The 20,177-nt window shown below is 43.3% G+C and overlaps 2 protein-coding genes and 1 long non-coding RNA gene across 11 annotated transcripts in view; 1 reads left to right on the forward strand and 2 right to left on the reverse strand.

Annotated features, from left to right (window-relative positions):
- arhgap46a (Rho GTPase activating protein 46a) overlaps positions 1-4,608 on the reverse strand; it is a 32,265-nt gene extending 27,657 nt beyond the window's left edge. The window contains exon 1 of one of the 4 annotated variants that reach the window (XM_071493357.1): positions 4,431-4,608. In XM_071493357.1, the coding sequence (XP_071349458.1) occupies positions 4,431-4,444 (14 nt within the window). In that variant the 5' untranslated portion in view covers positions 4,445-4,608. Of the gene's footprint in view, positions 1-1,099; positions 1,245-4,259; positions 4,407-4,430 lie in introns of those variants that run through there. The other 3 variants (XM_071493358.1, XM_071493360.1, XM_071493361.1) reach the window with 3 other exon arrangements.
- LOC139630197 (uncharacterized) lies at positions 1,805-11,052 on the forward strand. The gene is made up of 3 exons (XR_011693126.1): positions 1,805-4,008; positions 9,255-9,470; positions 10,480-11,052. It is a non-coding gene; the product is annotated as an uncharacterized lncRNA (long non-coding RNA).
- sulf2a (sulfatase 2a) overlaps positions 5,246-20,177 on the reverse strand; it is a 44,586-nt gene continuing 29,654 nt past the window's right edge. For 3 of the 6 annotated variants that reach the window (XM_071493370.1, XM_071493371.1, XM_071493368.1), the window contains 20 exons: positions 15,495-15,757; positions 14,482-14,721; positions 14,230-14,381; positions 13,521-13,690; positions 11,800-11,950; positions 11,340-11,515; positions 11,065-11,193; positions 10,690-10,746; positions 10,432-10,561; positions 9,833-10,040; positions 9,123-9,405; positions 8,930-9,026; positions 8,732-8,826; positions 8,590-8,649; positions 8,333-8,499; positions 8,010-8,152; positions 7,736-7,844; positions 7,611-7,644; positions 7,063-7,116; positions 5,246-6,666 (listed from right to left, as the gene is read on the reverse strand). In XM_071493370.1, the coding sequence (XP_071349471.1) occupies positions 6,636-6,666; positions 7,063-7,116; positions 7,611-7,644; positions 7,736-7,844; positions 8,010-8,152; positions 8,333-8,499; positions 8,590-8,649; positions 8,732-8,826; positions 8,930-9,026; positions 9,123-9,405; positions 9,833-10,040; positions 10,432-10,561; positions 10,690-10,746; positions 11,065-11,193; positions 11,340-11,515; positions 11,800-11,950; positions 13,521-13,690; positions 14,230-14,381; positions 14,482-14,721; positions 15,495-15,687 (2,679 nt within the window). In that variant the 5' untranslated portion in view covers positions 15,688-15,757 and the 3' untranslated portion in view covers positions 5,246-6,635. The remainder of the gene's footprint in view (positions 6,667-7,062; positions 7,117-7,610; positions 7,645-7,735; positions 7,845-8,009; positions 8,153-8,332; positions 8,500-8,589; positions 8,650-8,731; positions 8,827-8,929; positions 9,027-9,122; positions 9,406-9,832; positions 10,041-10,431; positions 10,562-10,689; positions 10,747-11,064; positions 11,194-11,339; positions 11,516-11,799; positions 11,951-13,520; positions 13,691-14,229; positions 14,382-14,481; positions 14,722-15,494; positions 15,758-20,177) is intronic. The other 3 variants (XM_071493372.1, XM_071493374.1, XM_071493373.1) reach the window with 3 other exon arrangements.

Below are 20,177 nucleotides of genomic sequence, written 5' to 3' on the forward strand. Positions count from 1 at the left end.
GTGTTGTAATACAAGACTAGTACTGCAGATACTGTACAGTCCCATGATGTGCACGTATGTAATATGAAAGTGTTACAGTTTCCATATATCTTGCTGTAGTTGTAAAGGGGAAGAAAATACAGAAACAGATTTACCACCTTTGAGGCCTAAAGCAACATTTCTGACAACAAGTAAATGTCATCACTCAATGAAGATGAGTACATACACTTCCCGTTCACTCTTTCATCTTGTCTAGTATCGTCTGAGACCACATGATTGGCAGTTCTGTCACGAGAATGACCTCACACGCCTAAAACTGCAAGAACCAGATGGGCTGGTTTGGCCAGTGGTTTGTATGCTAGGCCTATGGCAGTGTGTGCCATTACTGGACATGGGGTCTATTTTAAAACTGTGGTAAAAAAAAAATGCAAAGTGGACTTTTCACATTTTGAAGCTTTCTGCACAATGCCAACCTGTACTGCCTTCAGCACAAAAGTATACAAAGGACTGTGTTGACAGCTTGGTTGCGAAAGAACACACTGATCTGATTGAGAAGTCAGAAAATGAGTCCTTTTTGCAGCAGTTGCCAACAGTTTCTTGTTCCACATAAGTCTGGGGTTCTGTGGGAATAGGAATAAAAATGGTTACCTAGTTGGCAAGAATGTCCTGTGATGACTCATGGCCATATGCATTACAAAGCCTGTGAAACGCACCCGATTCTGAAGCCTGTGATGGTACACAACAATGCAGACTATTGTCAGATCAAATGGCAGACTTAATTCAACTAGAACTCTCTGTGTTGCCTCCACACAGGCGAGCCCAGCCAATCAGAGACAGACCAGGGAGGAGCTTGGGACATGTATACGGGGTCTGCGGTGACCTCCTTCAACAGCTGCCCTAATCCAGATCTAGAGACAGTTTCTCCTCTCCACTGGGCAATGGATTAGGCCGGATCTCACAAGGTCGCTCAGCCACCTTCAGCAAAGCCAGTCTTTCCCATGCTGCTCTCCAACTAGCGATTTTACATGGTCCAAGTGAATTCACCCCCTGAGGCTGCCAAAATGTTCACCCACACTGCAACAAACTGATTCTTCATGAGATGTTAGATAATAATGCCTACCTCGCCACCGGTTCCAGGAGAACATTTTTGTGTTGGCAGTCTTGAATGTTACTTCAGATACCCTCGCTGTAATCCGCCTACAAACTAACCACAGAGAAGCAGCACTCTGTGATTTCTGTATGGAGAGTATTGTCTTGTCCCGCTATCCTGCCTTCTCCCACGAATGCTGCAGCTCTCTGCAGTAATGCTGGGAACTTCCGGCCCCCTTACTGCTCTGCTGAACAGTCACTGTCTGTCTGAGACACTACTCAGCAACAGGGTCAATAAATTCCCTTTTATAGCGGTAAGCCTGACCAAACAGAAGTCCCTGTCCTTCCTAAAATCCACCCCTTGCCCATAGTTGAAGAGCATGTGGGGATTTTTCAGGTCAGAAAAGACTGGACGAGAGTGAACATGTGCAGGAGAGGCTGATGGAGGGATCAGGGTGTTTACCCATACAGGCCGGCCTTTCTGTCCAGTTCACCAGCTGTCAGAGAGGGAACAAAGGGTCACTTGTCCAAACAAAAAAATGAATGAACCTATTAGTATGTAACTGTGCTTAATAACCCTAAATGTTCATTGTCCAAACTTTGTTTTGTCATATCATTCAGGGTCATACATGTGATAAATGAAGACATTCCCTGCACAGCCTTTTTAAAACAAACCCCAGCATTCCATCTGTGCCATCTGTGTGCTGCTAAAACAACATTTTCCATTAGTATCTGACCTGCTTGCCAACCACCAGTAGCAGTTTGTAACTTCATTTTGAGATGGCCCGAAACATCCCTCCGAATCCTCCCCTGCTGACATGACAAACGAGGCCAGAGTCTAATCCCAGAGCAGAGTTACTGGGTGTTTTGGGGGTGGGGGGTGGGGGCATGTCAGCGGCTGACTGAGGAGCCACACAGGAATAACATGTCCGGATTGTCCTCCAGAGGAAGTGAAGGTGCAGACGGCAGGCTCTCCAGGATTAGAATTGCAGAGCAGCCTGGTGAAGATGTTAACGCTGGGTCTGTGCAGGCCCAGGGGGAGTATTAGGGTGGATTATAATCTAAGAGGTCATTGCAGGGGAACAATGTGTAGGGACTGGTTGATATTGTCATAATAACAACAGAGCTTTAGGTTGTACTAGAAGGAGAAAAATATGATGGTGCATTTCAGAAGATAAAACTTTTCATTTCTTGTTAGCCTATCAATAAATTCTTTCCATTTGTTTCAGTGTTCCATTTCTGTGTGTAATGTTTATGCATAGAGCCCAAGTAAGTTTTACACTGTGACAGCTCATTACAATTATATAGACTTGTTCAAGTGTTTTGAAGCAGATGACTCATTCTTCCTTACGGCCTATCCTTCCTTGTGCCATCCTACAAGTTATTATCCTCTGTAATGCTAGTGAGTGATGATCAGCACTCTTAAGCATCAGGCTCAACCTAGTGTGAGCTGGGAAGTTAAGCCAGCTATTAATCCCCACAGAGGGAAGGTTCAAAATGTCAGTGGGTGTACAGGTAGATATAAATGTGTTTGGGCAAATCACCTTAACCTCATTACAGTGTCATTGTGACAGTCAGATGAAAAGTGGGCGTGGAGCCTAAGAGCACTGATCCACAGGGATGTGACCATGTACCATGTGATTACAGTACAGATAACAGGAAAGACGATGATGAAAGCTGAAATATATGATTTGAAGTTGTATGTCTCAAAAGAACTCACCCAAAAAGAAAAAGCCCAACCACAGTCAATATAATATTAACATATCACAACCTATAACAAGACATTGTTCCCATAGCACAAGCTTCAAAATCACTTCCTCTCAACAGGCAAACAAACAGGTCTATTGTCCCATCCTCTGTAGGATGGACATCCTGTCTTGTCTTTGTCAAAAGACCCAATTATGATCCATCTTGTCAGAGGGATGCACAGTTTGTTCTCTTTTGTCTGCCTACTGTTGTGAGCACGCAGGACAAACAGTGAGGCAAGATCCCATTATAGAGTCAGCTCTACACACTGACAAGCCCAAATGAACAAGAGACAGGTTTTAGGAGGCAGAAATACCAAATGGACCATTGTCTTGTCCCACCATTCTTCCTGGGATGAAGCATGTGGACACTACACAGATAAGGATGTTATGATATACAGATAAAGGTGTAGTGCCAAACAGACACATAAGTTAATACGCCTGCAGTAAGCAAGAAATGAACAATATTCAAATACAAGCAACACTCATCAGATGAGCTCTAGCTGGGCAGGGAGACAGTGAAACTGCCGCACCCAGGATGTCAGGTTGGCGCAGTGTGCCAACAGCTTCAGGCTATAGAAATGACATCTGACTGGGCAGCTTGTTTGTTGGACAGTCTACACGGCACAGTATTCAACAGGAGGTTGGAGGGAGATATTGAAACATCAAAGACTCTCATAACTTCAGTTTCAGCCATTAAGCCATCAAGTCCTAACTAAATAAAGTCACAGCGCTAAAAAGCCTCCATCTGAAATATGTGTATAAAAACAGATGAAGGGAAAATTTGAAAGGAGCCAAAGTAGCTTATCCTATACATCTCAGTAGCTTTAAATAAACTGCGTGGAGTAAAGCAAACCATCTGTCTCAAGCGACCGACGAAAGCTAAACAAAGTTTTAATGCACATGTGCAGTCAGAGCAGATGCTGAAGAAATCCAGCATGTGCAGATCAAACCAGTAGCTAACGAGTCCCAGTTCCCTTCCGCCAGTAAAAATGGGAGAAACAAATGGGCTGTGGGACATTTGCCTTCCGTTTGGGATATTGGTCTTTTCACCACAGCAAAGAGTTCAACAAAGTGTGGACCACTTTAGGAAAAATCACAAGATGGGGCTGGCGATGATGGAAAAACATGGAAAGTAGACTGAATCCCCGCAGCGGCTTTATCTCATTTAACTCTACACAAACAGAAAATGAAGGTAAAACTTATCTTTCAGGGTCAAACTTCTTTCACAGTTTACCTGAGTTACCTGCTAACAAGCTACCAAACAGCTAGCATAGTTTATATCTGCCCAACGGTCATGTAACGCAAATAAAATAGCAACATGTAATTTGAATTTCAGTTTTACAAAAAAATCCTTTCAAACTACTCTCTTCACATTACTGTATTTTATGAATAGTGTATTTCATTTTCACACAACTTAAGCTAACATATGGACTTTAAAACTACCTCCGAAGACAGCGGGACCGTGTAATTGAGCGGTGTGGTCTGGTTCGCTGGTGGCTGCCCTCAGGAAGCTGTCGGCGGCCGGGGTGAAAACGAAGCAACCGAGCCTCAGCTTTTTAACTTTCTCCAGCTAAACTTTGTACCGCTTTCAAATTAAAGTGAGACCTCACTTACCTTGTCCCGGCCATTTTCTTCACATTGTAAACAAGGTGCGAACGACAGGAAAACGGTGTTTTGCCAGTATCGGGGCTGAGGTTAGTTTTCTGAGCACGGCGCTGCTGGAGTGCTGCGGACGGGACGGCGCTCCGGCGGTGCGTCCGACACGGAGTCTCCGCCTCTGCGTGTGAGTCATAGGTCGGTATGGGGGTCACCCAGTCTGCACCCCCACCCCACCTCCAGACCCCCACCCTTTATCCCCCACGGCCAAACTGGCTGGAAAGTAGGAGCCAAACCGTAAGCAAATCATTTACTGTCGCAGTTGTGTGAACAGAGTAGACAGATCAGACTTAGTAGTCATTTCTAGGGTACCCGAGTTCTTCATATTTCTGTGGATGCACTTGTTTTTTTAAACACTTAGTTTTAATGTTTATTTATTATAGTTGTAACAAAAAGGCTGTTAAAAGTGTTTTTATTTGTATAAGATATGCTATTGAAATATTTAGAAAGTAAGACCAGATTTCGGCTTGAACTTCAAGGCTCTGCTAAAGCCACAGATGCAAAGCGACACACCTGTATGATCCCTGCGTTCATATTTTAATATTAGAGATATGACATGCTTATTTTACAACGTATTATCACTTGACTCACAAGCCTGAAGACTTTGACCATCTCTTTTATGATAGTGACTAGCTGCGTTTCCACGGACGTGTTTGTTGAGAGCTTTAAGTGACCGTGTAACGCTGGCGTTAACCTGTGGGCAAGCAGACAGAGACACCTGCTGGACAGGAACACAGGGAAACCAACATCTAATGTCAGCAGAATAAAAGTCAGTCGTGTTTATGGTCAAACAACACTTTATTCACAATTACTATCAGCACTCAGGTCTATGGAAATATTTGCTAAAAAAAAAAAAAATAGAAAAAAAAGAGGAAAAAGAAAAAAGAAATCAAAGAAGCTAACAAAGGCAGGTAGCTAAAATTCACATCAATAAGTATTACACTGTTGTGTTTTCCCTGTGGCACAGAGTAAAATATCCATTCCATGTACATGGCGCATCTCTTCACAGTGAACCCTCTAAGTGCTTTTCAGATGTAAATAAGGAAACGACAAACATACAAATTGAGGGCAATGAAATTTCTCAAGCTACATTTCTCCCTATAAGTTCATTTTGTCAACTCATATCATACAATGAGGTCTGCCTCTTCAGTATTATAAAAAATATTGTAAACATTTATATTAATTGCACAACATACATTCAAATACATACTGTACTGTACAGCAATATTTTACTTTTGTATTGTTATCCTGTAGCACCATGTATAGCAAGCTGAACAAACTTTTTTGATATTTCTACAGTGTGGTATTGACAATACAAAGGAGTAAAATGGCATTCACTAATGGCGCATTCTGCCAGAGGTCAAATATTCTGGAGATTTGGATCGTATTGTTGTGAGATAGTGGTTAGTGTAGAGCTGTCCAAGGAGTAGCTGACACTGGATCAAGGCAGTCAAACTGTAGTCACCTCATATCTCACAGCTTTGAGGGAGATGATGCTTCATAAAGGACATTCATCAGCGTTAAGATCAACTATAATACAAAAGATAATGGCAAAGAGTTTGTTATTGTCGGTTGTTTAAAGGTCCACACAGCTTCCATGTGCAGACACAATGGTGCAGAGACAGAAAATGTCTTGTTGTGACTCCAAGCACTAATGATATAGCATGTGCCACAGAGACGCCATGAGGCCATGACATCATTGCGTAGTAGCAGAGTTGTTATGTAACTCATGTTTCCACCTAGTCCCACACGTGACGTGAAAGAAAGCTGATTAAAGCTGATGCATATAATCTACAAGCAGTACTGTTGGAGTGAATGGCTTGCGGATACCGAACTGTCCCACCTGATTCACAGCATCTTGTTGATGTTACATGTCCTGACAGCTGAGGGTAACAGAGGATGTAAATGGGTATGAAATGTGTGCGAAGGTAGAACTGACGATCGGAGAGTCTTTCAGCTTTCTCTCAGTCTCAGCATCTCCTCTGTCTGGGTGAAGGCTACACAGAGCAGCTCTCTCAAAAATTAAAACCCAGAGTAGAGAAGAGTAGTATCTCAGGTTATGGTCCATCGAAGTGTAGTCAAGGTCCTTAGGTTTGCCTGCACTCCCCCTTCTCCTTCCGTCGCTGGAGGAGGCCGATGTGGTTGGTTGTGGAATGCAGGTGGTTAACCAACCCACCCTTCCCAAATCTGCCCTCTGTAAAAGGGAAACAAATACCATGAGTTAAATGTGCCACTTGAGGCATTCACTGGAAACCATGGCTCCAGTTGTGGTCTGTTCCTACCAACACTGTGAGGAAAAGTAAGAAATGACAATAACAGGAATGAGAACGCAACGTAATGACACAATTTCACATCTGCATTGCTTTATTGAATTTGACTTGAGTAGGTGAATGAAAAAGAAGATGGTGCAGCTTTGCAATGCAGGTACATGAGAGTTACTGTAATTAGAGGAGTACAGAACTACAGTAAATAGGAGAGAGGGGGGCATGCTGCTGGGTCATCTGACCAAGCTAAAAAAAAAAAATCTGGAAAGAGATAGGAGTAGAAATTGGCTGACTACAAAGGAACAGATGGGTTATGACAAACTCACAGCGATTTGGAGGAAGGCTTCTTCACTTTTGGCCTCTTTCGACGATGAACTGGCCTGAAGCATGCACAGCACGTAAACACGCGCAGGGCAAATGCATGTGCATGGAGACAGACACACAGGTATATACACACAAAACACACACACACACACAAGTGCACACACATGCATGCGCACACACAAGCAGGCACACCCACATACACCCCCACACGCACAGCAGAGACAGGCAATTAGGCTTCATTACAAAAAGGGAACAGCAGAAGCTGAAAAGTAGGCTTGTATTTTGGCCCTCTTTTGCTTCTGCTTCTGCATGCTGAAAAGGCTTTGATCACAACATTAAGGAACCATGGCAGTTTGAAGAGGTTCAATTTCAGCACAACATCACTGTATTTCATTTCCTTGACTCCCCAGATGACTCATAATGAGCAAAAAACATAACCAAAGACTCAGTAGGGAGGCTGTAACCTCTCTGAATTCACATTGTAACACAAGTTCCATCTGCAGTCTTTGTAAAAGTAATAAGCTGTGCTGTAAGAAAAAGAAAAAAATACCTGTATTCACTGAAGTAGTTTCGCTCCTTTCCCCCTGAAAGGAAATGGAGGTAATGTTAGCCTCAGGCTGAAATTACTGGAGACACTGTAATCCATCATGTTTGCCTTGGTGGCTTTTTGCTCACCCTTTTCCGGGTTGCATTGCTTATGTCCCTTGCAGCCTCTTAATTCCATGAGCTGTTGGTGCATTGAATTCAGAGCGTTGCGGTCGAGGGTGCTGACAGCGTTTATCAGCTACAGGAACGATAAAGACACGATGTTAGCAAGGGCTTCGGAAACTCTGGAAAATCTCTATGCTCACAGGAATGCACTATCAATAATGTTGTGGGATTTTATAGTTATCATTTGTACGTTATTTGTGTAGCTGTCATTATATGTGTGTCTGTACAAATGACATACCTGGTATGGGTCAGTGTTGAGGTCAAAATACTCCAGGAAACCGGTAGCAAATTCACAGAACAGGAAGTTGTGTGTGTCATTGATGGTCCTGAGGCACCAGTATGTGTTGTTGTTGGCACTGGTGCATGCACAGAATGGACCCACTGAGGGACGGAGGAAGGGGGAGCAGGTGAGGAAGGGAGGGGTGAGAGTGGAAAACAACGGATATTACACCAGTGTTCCAAAAATATTTTTTTTTCATCTTGTCTGCTCTGGGAAATATAAAACAAGTTCCAACACAATGTTGTTTATATTATTTTCTACAACCACATGTCATTCCCTACTTGTCCAGAAAGGGGCAGTCTGCCAGTGGTGGTTGTCATGGGTGAAGCAGGTGAGGCCAGGCATGCTGCAGGTGTCATTGTTCTGAAGCCTTTTGAGGAATTTACGTAGTTTCTTTCTGCGCTTCTGCTCCTTCTGCAGCCACTGACTCTTCTGCTTAGGTGGCACTCTGATGAGGACAAAAAACATTGAACAGAGTGAGCCTGCAAGAGGAAATAAAAATCAATCACTCAGTCACTGTCTTGATGTAAATCTTTACCTAAGTGAGTGCATGCGTCCTGCATTTAGCCTGAAAGTCTCTTTATTCTTCAGAGAATAACTGAAAATACAAAAGACAAGAGTCATATTTATGATGATATGACGATGCTGCCGGTGACAGTGTGGTCCTGATGAACTCTCACCTGGGAGTGTTACATTGACATTCCTCTGGCCGCACCTTTTTCAGGTGACCTTTTACCTCACGCAGGTTCTTGATTTTGGTCTGCAGTGTTTCAATCTAAACAGAGTACAAAGTACACAGTCACACAAACCTCATTATACCACCACAAGCTACTAATCAAGCTGTGAAATGGGGAATGAGGAAGTGAATGAATCAGTACCTCATGCTCAATGTGCAGTTTGTGGTCTTTCCATGCTTGGAGGGACTTGTAGAGTCCTCCATCACACTTTACTGTGTCATTCATAAGAATGGAGCACCTGCAGGAAACAAACACATTAGTCAGACCTAACACATAATTTCTCTCCTTTTTAACCTTAAACATTACACATCAGTGCAGAGATATACACACACACCTGTAAGTGACTTTAAGAGCAGCAGGTGAGGTGAGTCTGTTGCTGGTGGTGGGTTTGGCTGTGACCCCCATACCACTGAACTCTTCATTATCCTCCTCATCCCCTGCTCCTCTCCTCCTGTCTCTGGTCCAGCTGCTGTTCCTGGATCCCAGGGGCCGGTAGCCCTCCTCCAGGTCCACGGCGTACAGGTCTCCATCCAGCTCAAATGATACAGAACGAGCCCAGCGCTTCCTAGAGACAGGCTTACTGGATTTCATCTCTGAATAAGACGAGACAGAGGAATCTGAATAAGACGGAAAAAGAGGGATGTGTTTTTGATACTGTATATCAGGATCTACGATGATGTGGGCAAGTGAAAACCAGCATCGACAAAGAAAATAAAATACTGATGATATCAATCAACATTTCATGCAACTGCCTTCATATTCCATTTATAATTTACAAAGTTTTATATTTCTTTCTTTCTTCCTGTGATTAAAGGCTCACTTGTCTACTATAGTCCACCACTTGATGGCAGCACAGACACATACCTCTCATCTCATGAATACTTCAAAAGCTGACTATTTTAGCTTGAGATTAATGGCCCTGTTTGGCAAGGCTTTGTAGGCTACTGCAAGGACATTTCAAAGAACAAATGTCTTTCTGAACAAAATCACATCTATTAATAACTTCCAGAACAATGGCACATGTGAGTGACAGGACAAACTCACTCTTCTTGGTGAACAGCCTCTTCCTCTTCAGGACTGATGTTTGTAGGCCCACATCACCACAGTTACAGCTTTCTGAGTTGGATGTGAGAGACAGCTGGGAGGCACCGCTGGCCATCAGAGCCTGCATACGTGGGGCATAGAGACTAGCCATACCCTTGCACTTATACAGCCTCAGCTTGCCAGTCGGGTCCTCCACACACTGCCATTTCTGAAACAAAGCAGAGGGAATTATGATGGTAATGGGTCTTTAGGCTATAGCACGGCATTAGTTTAGATGCACAAAAACACTTTGATAAAAAATGTCCTTGATGGGGTTATCCTCAAATTACTGTGCAGTCTTTTTATTCTTAGCAAATGAGACGGTTCTTAGACACGTGAACACATATACAAACACACGTCATACCCAGCACTCTTAATTTTGAAGGATTAAAAATGAGACTTTTATGTTAAATGGATCCCTGAGAGCACAATGATTTCATATTATACTAGCTAAACTGTCAGCCAGATTGCAAATTATCACCCTGTATGAGCTACAGTCCATGTTGTTCTCCTCAAACTTTAATAACCTGTCCTTTTTTTAGCTCCTGCAGGTCAGGTACCTGTCCTGGCTGCTGGCAGGAGGTCTGATATTCTGCTTTCTGGCACAGGTCCTTCACCCGCTGGTATTTTGGCAGGAAGTTCTCCTCCTGGGCCATTTCCTTCCCATCAGCTCTCTTGTGTGGAGGCTTCCTGAAAGAACAGGAAAACACATGAAGTTTGTTTTTTTCAGCCAACCAAAGAAAAGGAGCCTGATGTCACCAGCAGACAATGTTTGGAATGAGAACATGTCCAGCAAAAGGTCAATCAATAAAACATACCCTCTTTCCACAAGGAAAGAATCTCTCCATGTTTTACCCTTCCTGCTCAACTGGAACCTGGAAATGAGCAAAAAGAAATAAAAAAAATCCTGTCAAACCACTCTGTGATATTTGCACTGAGCAAATATACAGTCCATTTTCAAATGACATCCTTGTACAGCACTGAAAAGAAAGTGGTGCTACATGTTTATATTTGGATTGCAGTTTTCATTATGTCCAAGAAAACACAAAGATCAGAGATTTAGTAAAACTTCATGAAGTCCAGCTGAATTATTTCTTGACACGTATCCACCTAATCTGCAACATTTAAATGCTATTCTTCTATTGTCGATTGAATGCTAAGATAGTGAGCAAATAGCTGATGAGTGTGTTCACCTATTGACTGGCCTGTCTGTGTCCAGCAGCTTGAGGATAGACTTGCCATCCATTTCTGCAGGGATATCAACACCGGCCATGTCCAGCAGAGTCGGTGCCAAATCAATGTTCAACACTATATGAGAATTACTGCAGGGAAGCAAGAAGAAAGTGAAATTTTTAAATGTAATTTACTAGAAATGTCAAGGTTAATCTCACACACACACGTATATATATTACAGCTTTTAGCTATCAGAATATTGAATGAATAACAGAAAACTGTCTGAGTTACTCACATGGCACCGTGCTCCACATTAGGTCCCCGTACATAGAAGGGAACACGGATATCAAACTCATAAGGCATTGACTTGCCCTTGACCAGACCAAACTGGCCAATGTGGTAGCCGTGGTCTGAGGTGTAAATGAGGTAGGTGTTGTCCAGTTCACCTGTCTCCACCAACATGTTGTACACCTACGGAGGATATAATTCATCAAACACTCACAGAGTGTGAAAAGTTACACTTCACGTTTGATTGCTCCAGTCTCCTGTGCCAGTTTCAAGGAAAAAGGGATTGAACAATTTACCAAGTGTGTCAGTGAATACATTATACAACCCCAGTCAGAACAAGCACAGATCTCTCAGGACTTGAGACTGTCAGATGAAATGTGAGTGTGCCTGGTGCGTTTAAGTGTATGTGTGTGTGTGCGTGCTTCTGTGTTTAACCATATGTCTATCTGACGCGCAGGTCCGCCTACCTTCTCCACACTGTCATCCACAGACAGCAGGGTCTGCATTCTCCTGCGCTGCAGCATGTTGGTGAACTGCATGTGGACAGGCTTCATGGGTCCTGTGTAGCGTAGGATCCAGTGCTTGTCTGGATTAGGGGCATAGTTATAGCTCGGGGTTCTGAAAGCAGTAGAAGGAAGAAAAAACACAAAAATCTCAATGTGGTGTATGTATTCATTTTTGCAGCTTTTTTTACAGTCTAAAAAGAGAACATAGCAAAGCACAGGATTTATCAGCATATTCCACCATACATTTGCATTCAGTTTTTTTTTTCCATCTCTAAATGTGTAGTTTCTATATTCTATTGCTGTAAATTGGATTATGGAAAATATACCAATGTGTGTACAGTTATGCAGTCACAGCAACCATATCTGCCTGCCTTTACCCTTCTCTTTCCATAGTAGCCAGAAAACTGTTTATACAACGCTAAACTGGAGGTTACATACACCATGTAAAATGCAAAGCACTGCAATCAATAGGCCTGTACACAGGGAACACAGAGTGATCAATATTTAACTCCGAGCCATATGGAACTTTAATTATTTGAGAATAAACACTGCTAAATGGCTAATGGGATCCTAGAAGAAAATATATATGCAACGTTTAAAGTGGATCGATTAGACTTTTTAGAAATGCTAATGTCACACACAGCCTGGTCCACAGTGGGAGCTCTAATGTAGAGTGAGGATGTGTCTGAAAGGTGCCAAGGTGAGAGGAAGGTTTATCACCAGAGGAGTGCCAGACTTTTACTGCCTCTCTCTCTTCATGTGGTTGATAACGGCAGAGGGAGATGGAGTGAAAAAAGTAGCCAGCGCAGGCACATTCAGAAAACATCACCCGAGGGAGAGCAAATTTATGGAGAAAGAGCAATTAAAAGTTTGTACAAAGACACTGGGGCTGAATTTTCAGAAATATTCTGTGTATAAAGCCTGTGTGGCACAGGTTAATGATGCTGCAGGGATTAGATGAAGTAGGAGGAGGGTGTGAGGGGTTTTGGAGGGAGGGGGCAGAAACTGCTGTCTCATTACTGGCCTTGGATTTGTCTCTTGAGGCCAATAGTAGGTCCACCATTAGCCAGGAGCACAAGACAGCCAGTCAGAGGCACGGACGGTGACGAAGACAAAGGCTCAAATGTTTTGTGTGTGTGCGTGCCCCTAAATAATTACCTATGCATTAAACGTACATCATTCATGCCTCTCTTTGATCACAGCTGACAAAATGGTACAAATTAGCAGAGCTCATTATGGTGGTAGCACTAATGCGAACAACACAAGAGCCAAATAAACTGGAATGAAACACTGGCTGTGGAGAGGGAGAGGGCGGAGAGGGCTCAGCTGCCAACAGCATACTGCAGGCACAGGAAGATAAGATCGAGCTGAGATTATGGAATTTGTGTCATTCTGGGTCAAATGAAAGGAAGTGTGAATGTGAGGATGACTCATATGCAAGCAAATAGCTGTGAATGTGAAAATGTAAAAATTTACCCTTTTGCTTGTCAGCTTTGTCCCACATAAACCAAATTGGTTTACACCAAATAGGCAAAGGCTGTTCTATTCAAAATGTTTCCTCCCATTTGTGCAGGTGAATTTATTATCATGAAACATCCCAAAACAATCCGAGGCTCACAGCCTGGTTAATTACATAAATCTGATGTTTGTTTTAGCTCTTTGAGGCTCATTCATTCTCTTACATGTGCTGTGATGCGTTGGGGAAGGCAGAGCTGTACTGGGGGGCGGAGTCCTCTGGACCGTGCGGAGCAACGTGGCTCAGGACCATCATGACAGGGCGGTGAGGGTACATCCTCTTGGACATACGGAAGTAGTTGATGCTGTCGTTGGTAATGATGTCTGTCAGGTAGTCCTGTGGAGTGGGCAGACATTGTCCATCAGGAACTCAGTGAGTGACAGAGGAGACTAAAAGAGCAGACGTCAAGGTCTTACTGTGCTGAGTCAGTGCCCATTACTGACTTGCGTGGGTGAGTCAAAAAATAATCCCAAAATCTACTAAATAAATAATGACCCACAATGGATTTGATCATACTGTTTATGCCTTTAAAGCCATATTTCCATCTCAATCCTCTTATGTTGGTTTTAGGTCAAAAAAATATATATCTCTGCACTGTCAGGTTGCCTGCACCAGGAGAAATATTCAGCCATATTTTCTTTCCATCATATTGAAATGTTCTAAATGTCTTGTGTGTCACATTTTGCCCATTTACCTAAAATTATGAAATCATAAACAGGATACCTTTTAAGTCCAAAACTATTTAGTAATCTTAATATTTAAAAGTAATGCTTAAAGGTAATCTAAAAATACTTTGTTTGACTTTTACTTTCATGCAGGGATTCATTCTGTAAATACAGATAGGTTATCTCATGGAGAGGGGAATGAATTAATACCTTTGAGTAGCTGCTGCTATGTTTCTCTCGTACTCCGTTCCTGCAGAGGGTGTAGTTGTAGAAGCGTGAGTTCTTCACCAGTGCTACCCATTCCTTCCAGCCAGGGGGCACATAGGAGCCATTGTACTCATTCAGATACTTTCCAAAAAAGGCTGAGTGAGGAACAGGCGAAGCAGTATGTTAATGAATGTGTGAAACTTTTAACTTTAACTATGTGTGTGGGGCTACTTGGGTCAGACTTGCGGTGTTTACCTGTCCTGTAGCCAGAGTTGTTGAGGTGCACGGCGAAGGTGTGCGGCTCATGGTGTGCCTGCCACGAGGGTGACGAGCAGTTCTCGTTGTTGGTGTAGGTGTGGTGGTTGTGCACGTACTTCCCTGTCAGGATGGAGGAGCGGGACGGGCAGCACATTGGTGTGGTGGAGAACGCGTTTGAGAAATGCGTGCCACCCTTCTCCAAAATGTGCCGAGTTTTGTTCATTGCCTGCATTGAGCCTGGGAGAGAACAGTGGGCGAGAGAGAGTGGGGTGGGGCGTGGAGGGCGGGGGGGTTGTAAGAAGGGATAGAAGGGTGAGAGGAGATTCAAAGGCAATGGATTTTAATAAAAAGGACACGGAGAGATATAAAGCAGTTAGAGACGAAAAAAGAGTAAGAGGTCGAGGAAAACAGAAGGTAAAAAGTGAAAAATATAAACATAGGGCATGAGGGGGTAAGAGCAAAAACCATTATGGACATGGTGAGAGAAAAAGAAGGGGGGTGCGTAAATAAGGGGATAAATCTTTTTGGTAAAGTGTAACCCATTTGGATTCCTGTGTACTAAAAGCTTTTCAGGCTGATGGTGATTGTTTGGGGAAACAGATGCTTGACCATAAATTCCTGCTTTTCAATGGGAGCCTTCTCACTAGCGATCACAGGAGGACAAAGGGTGTCACCGAGGCCATTATGCAGCCACTCCAGTCCAATACGCCGCTAAAGGACTTAAGCGGGTAGGGAGATGGCCAGCGTTTGGCACCCGCACAATGGAAGCCATAGGCCGCCCTCATTTCATGCCAGCAATGGAGGAGTTGGCAAGGGGAGCACATGACTTTGAGTGGACCAGTTGTTATGGTGCCAAGAGGCAGCATTAGGCTGACTTTCCCTTGCTGATGCTGTTGGATAAACATGGAGAGAATATCCATACCCATGGGACATGGACACAAAGCAAACAGAGAGGGGCAGATGCACAAACACAAACACACAGGAAAGGATTAATGGGGAAAACGTCTTACCCAGTTCTATGTCCTGATCATCAGTGAGGATCAGGATGATGTTGGGACGGATGTTGCGGATGTGGCGGTCCCTCTGCAGGCGAGACCTGAGGCGATAGCCAGACAGGTAGCCAGAGCCCTGGGCCACAGGAAGTACTCCCACTAGGAGGAGCAGAAGAAGAGGAAGAGGAGCGGAGAGCAGCTGCCCTGCCATCACGCTACCCTGCAGTCACCTCCTCAGCTCTTCGTTTCACACACAGGAGTCTGCAGCTCCCTCACTCAACCTGAGAGACAAGACACAAAGAGAGACTGATGAAAAATAAAATACACACACAGACACACAGAACATGGTAATAAATAGCAGATGCAAGCCTTGTGCAGCCATTACAGGGCGCTCTTCCGTACAAATGCACCCGTTTGGGCTGATCTCAGCTCGTTAATCAATCATTAATGATGCATTAGAGTGGTGTCATTGGCTGGGTGTAATGATCTCTGGTGATGAGCACATGGCTGCCAGGCTGGGGCTAATGGGCCTGGGCCCAGGGCCAGCTCAGGCCTCACCTCCCCCTGAGAGGGCTAGGGTGGATATAAGGGATAGGGTGGGGTTTGAGGAAGGGTAGGGGGCAGAGGTGAAGGAGAAAGACAGAAGAAGAGAGGATGAGGAGAGGGAAATGAAGACAGGGGTCAGTGAGCAGAGTGACACTGTGAAGAGAGAAAAAGACTCCAATTTTAGATGATATCAAGTCAACACAGTGTGGAAGAGAAAAAACTCTAATGTACCTGTGAAAATAAAAGCAGGAAAAATAATTGAGGCAATATCGCCAACATCAGTAAAAGCAAAGTGCCTCTAGATGTGTAGAAAATAACAAATTCTGCTCTCCTTGTGAAAGTTTAACAAAACAATTAGAGTGAAGTATGTGTTAAATAGAGCTTTTTCTTAATTAATCTCTACATGCAGTTCACCAAAATGACAGTACAATCCTATTAGCTCTGTAATAACTCTCCCTTATTAACACCATGTCCCCTCTGAGTTTACCATGGCAACTGCTGGTTATGCTCCCCTGCAAACACGCAGCAGGAGTTACCTGACTTTTTGGTCTTAAGCACAATCTGAGCTCCAGGAACAATGACTGCAGAAACAAAAATACATTTATACAGCTGCTGTTCAGCCACGTTCACTCCATATCAAACCTCGGCTCATAAGGTAAGAATCTGTCTTATAAGTGTGTTACATTGCAGAGTTGTAATTTTAAAACAGTTAACAATTAAACATTAGATAAAATATATGTATTAATAAATTGACTTTTAAATCAAAGCAGGCTTAATTAGATAAAACTATTTTATTGCATGTTCCTTTCATTGAGCTGTTATATGTCAAACACATACATAATATTAAAGAGAAATACTGAATGATTGTGTCTATTTTATCAGAGCAGCCACACACCCCAAATGACCACAATCATGAACATGATTTACAAGCAGCACGGAATATCATGATACCACTGAGATGCTCCACTGCCACAGAAAGGTGGGGGTTTGAGCATGTGTGCGTGTTTGTGAGTCCACGAGGAATATGTGGCCAGAGCAATCCTTGTTTGAAGATGAAGACAATAACAACAACAACACAACTGTGAGCTCCGCTGGGACTGGAGCTCCTCCTTAACAACAACCTGACTGGAAAATAGTTCAACACGGGGGGAAGCAGAAAACAAATGAGCACAAATGCAACGGTGGCAGAGTGCATAAATACACAACTGATGTGCTTATCAAAAACAGCATGATGCCATCAAAAGCAAAAATCTAAAATGTGTTAAACATTTCAGGGAAGAGGTGATAACAAGAGGAACTTTACACACTCAGAGTCACAGCAGATGAAGAGATTGTGAGCTGAATGTAGGAGAGCTCCTCTCTAACACACAACTCCCTGTTCCTCTCTGGTCTACACTGTTGTCCAGATTGTGCTCATTAAGGTCTTCCCCATCGCACAAACACCCACACATGTCCTCTCTCCTCCTCCATGGACTTGCTTTGCACAAAAGGCACAAACCTACACATGCACGAGCATGTGAATATGTGCATGCACACACACGTATACAAATAAAATGTACAACAGCAGCTGTGTTTGCTCTGCTTTCCTACTCCCAGGGTATGTGGTTCTTCCCTGGAGGAACACACGAGCTCTGACCCAGGGCACCACGTGTTTTAAAATCATCTATGCTCTTTTCTCATGCTCTCTCCCTCTTTCATATCTGGAATGAGATGAAAAAAAGACACCAGCAACAAAGAAATTCACAAATAAAAGGCAAAAGAAAGACACACATTCAACCAGCTTTGTCTGTATTCAACAGTAATTACAATGCCACCAAAATGCATTGCAAAATACATGCACAGCGAATACAGACTAGGTTCAGTGTGCTTAGATTAGGCTAGTCCTCCTGTTTGTGGTGTGGAACGCAGAGTTCTCACCTTTGATAGTTTCTTATCTGTTCAAAAAGCTGATGTGGGCAAAACCCATCAAGGAAAAGAAAACCAAATATAGTCCTGATTTACAAGAAAACCAGCTCGATTTTACACGCTGAACTATCAATAGCCAAGTATGTAAATGCTGTGTTATTGACATGCTATGGTGGTGGATACTTCCTGACATTACTCCCATGTGGCCTTCCTCTTTCCCCCAGATACCGAGGACTAATTGGATTTTCAGGCTTTTATCAGCTCTAACTGACACATACAGTCCTTTCATTCCAGTTTGCTTTTTCCCTCTCTTTTATCTTCCCGTATTGTTTATCTCTCTGGGTGGCAGAAGCTACATGAAGCCGCAGCAAAAAAAAGAAACCATAACGTCCAAACAGACAGAAGCCATTATACCTTTGAAATGTGTGGAAAAACAGAGATGGACAACCGTTAGGAAACAGCAGTACTTAGCCAAGCTCCTCACAGTCTCCAATAACATGACCAGTGTGATGGTTTGTACACATTCATAATGCAAGGCGAGCCGTGTTGTTTCTGTAAACTGGGATGATTTCGAGCTCGTTTTCCTGACTAAGCTCTGCCAACATCAGCTTTTTGCACTAAGTGAACGAAACGACAATGCTGATTCAGCCAGATAAGACAGAATGAAAAAGGAATTTTTGCACTTTAGACAAAAGCACAAGACAACATGAGTAAATATAACTCTCAGCAAAACTCATTAAAGGCTGGGGGCCTGGAGAGGAAGGGGAGTAAACTAGCGGAATATGAGATCATAGGGAATAAGCTTCTAAAAGCATGTTTGAGGACTAAGGATCATCTAAGGTTATACTAATGCCAAGTGATGCCTGGAAGTCAGAACAGAGGAGGAAAGTTTTGCTCCTCAGTCATTCGCTTGTAAAGAGGCTCTAAGAGACAGCAGCACAGCATCACCAAATAAAAACTTAATGCGGTCCATCTTTTATTGATAAGACTGAATTATAAATGCCATGACAACAGAGCTAGCCATGTCACAGCATGGGCATGATGGTGAGACTGTGGCAAGAGTGGAGGGATGAAAACACACACCAGATCAACAGACAGATGTGTTACACTGCCCAACAACACACATCTGTACTTCAAGTACCACAGTTCAAGTGAGGCAGCGAGGAAGCTGCTTGATAAATCTTCCAAAGATTTTGCAGAGGCGTTAATGCACTTTTTCCCTATAAATAAAACACCTTGGGCTTTGAAACAGGCATAAAGTCTGATTCATCCAATCTGCAGCCCCCTGAGAAGGCACGAAACACAGACAGAAAATGAGAAAACCGAGGAAGAAAGCAGACATTTATTACAAATTGAAGGAGGACGAGTCATGGCGTACACTTGCAATTTAATCAGTGGTGTCTCATAATGCATATGAAATATGGAGGCGAAAGCCCACAAGCTTGCAGCCAAACTCCTGGATTCTCTATCACGAATGTTCTGAGACAGAGAGAGATGGAGAGAAAAAGACGGGGAAAGTGTGAGAAAGGGAAAGAACCTCTAGGCGTACAGTCTGGAGAGAACAAAGCTCGAGCACATCCACTGCAGATGGATTTTTCCCAAACATGAAAACTAGATTCAAAGACCAAGGCTTCCATATAAAATAGAGCAGAATAAAACAGAATGCAATAGCAGAGAACCTCCAAGTCTCCTCTGCGTCATTCTCCACACAGGAATTTGCCATCCACTGAATTCTAGTGCTGGATAACATAAAGGAAGTGGCCAGGAAAGTTTAAATAGACACATCCAGTTCTGAATGTGGCCTGCTGCAACACTATCAAGCCAATCCCTTTGGTCATAATTGAGGCTGGCAGGGCTTTGCTAATGTGTGACTTTGTTCCCGTTGGCCTGCCTCACTCTGAACAGAATGTGCAAAATCTCCAAGGACCCTTGAATTTACCAACAAAAGTTGTCATTGAGATGCAAATTCTGCAACGGCATGCATCTATGTGAGAGTAACTTTCTCTCAGAGACGTTGATCTGTATGTGTGTGTGTGTGTGTGTCAGTGGAAGGAGGGGTTTGCACTTCTCAATACAGTATGGAATGCTTTTTTCATGATAATAAGAACCACGGTTTGGTGCCATCCTTCATCGAACAATCTCTAATTGCATCTCTGCACCACCACCAGAATGTGGAAAAACAGAGCAGTAAAGTCATTATTTTCAATCAGGCTCGTCAATCTCAAACCTAAATGACAAAATATGTTCCTT

This window comes from Trachinotus anak, unplaced genomic scaffold (genome assembly GCF_046630095.1).
Source record: "Trachinotus anak isolate AG129_WGS33_773 ecotype Australia unplaced genomic scaffold, CSIRO_AGI_Tana_v1 ptg000013l, whole genome shotgun sequence".
Lineage (NCBI taxonomy): Eukaryota > Metazoa > Chordata > Actinopteri > Carangiformes > Carangidae > Trachinotus > Trachinotus anak.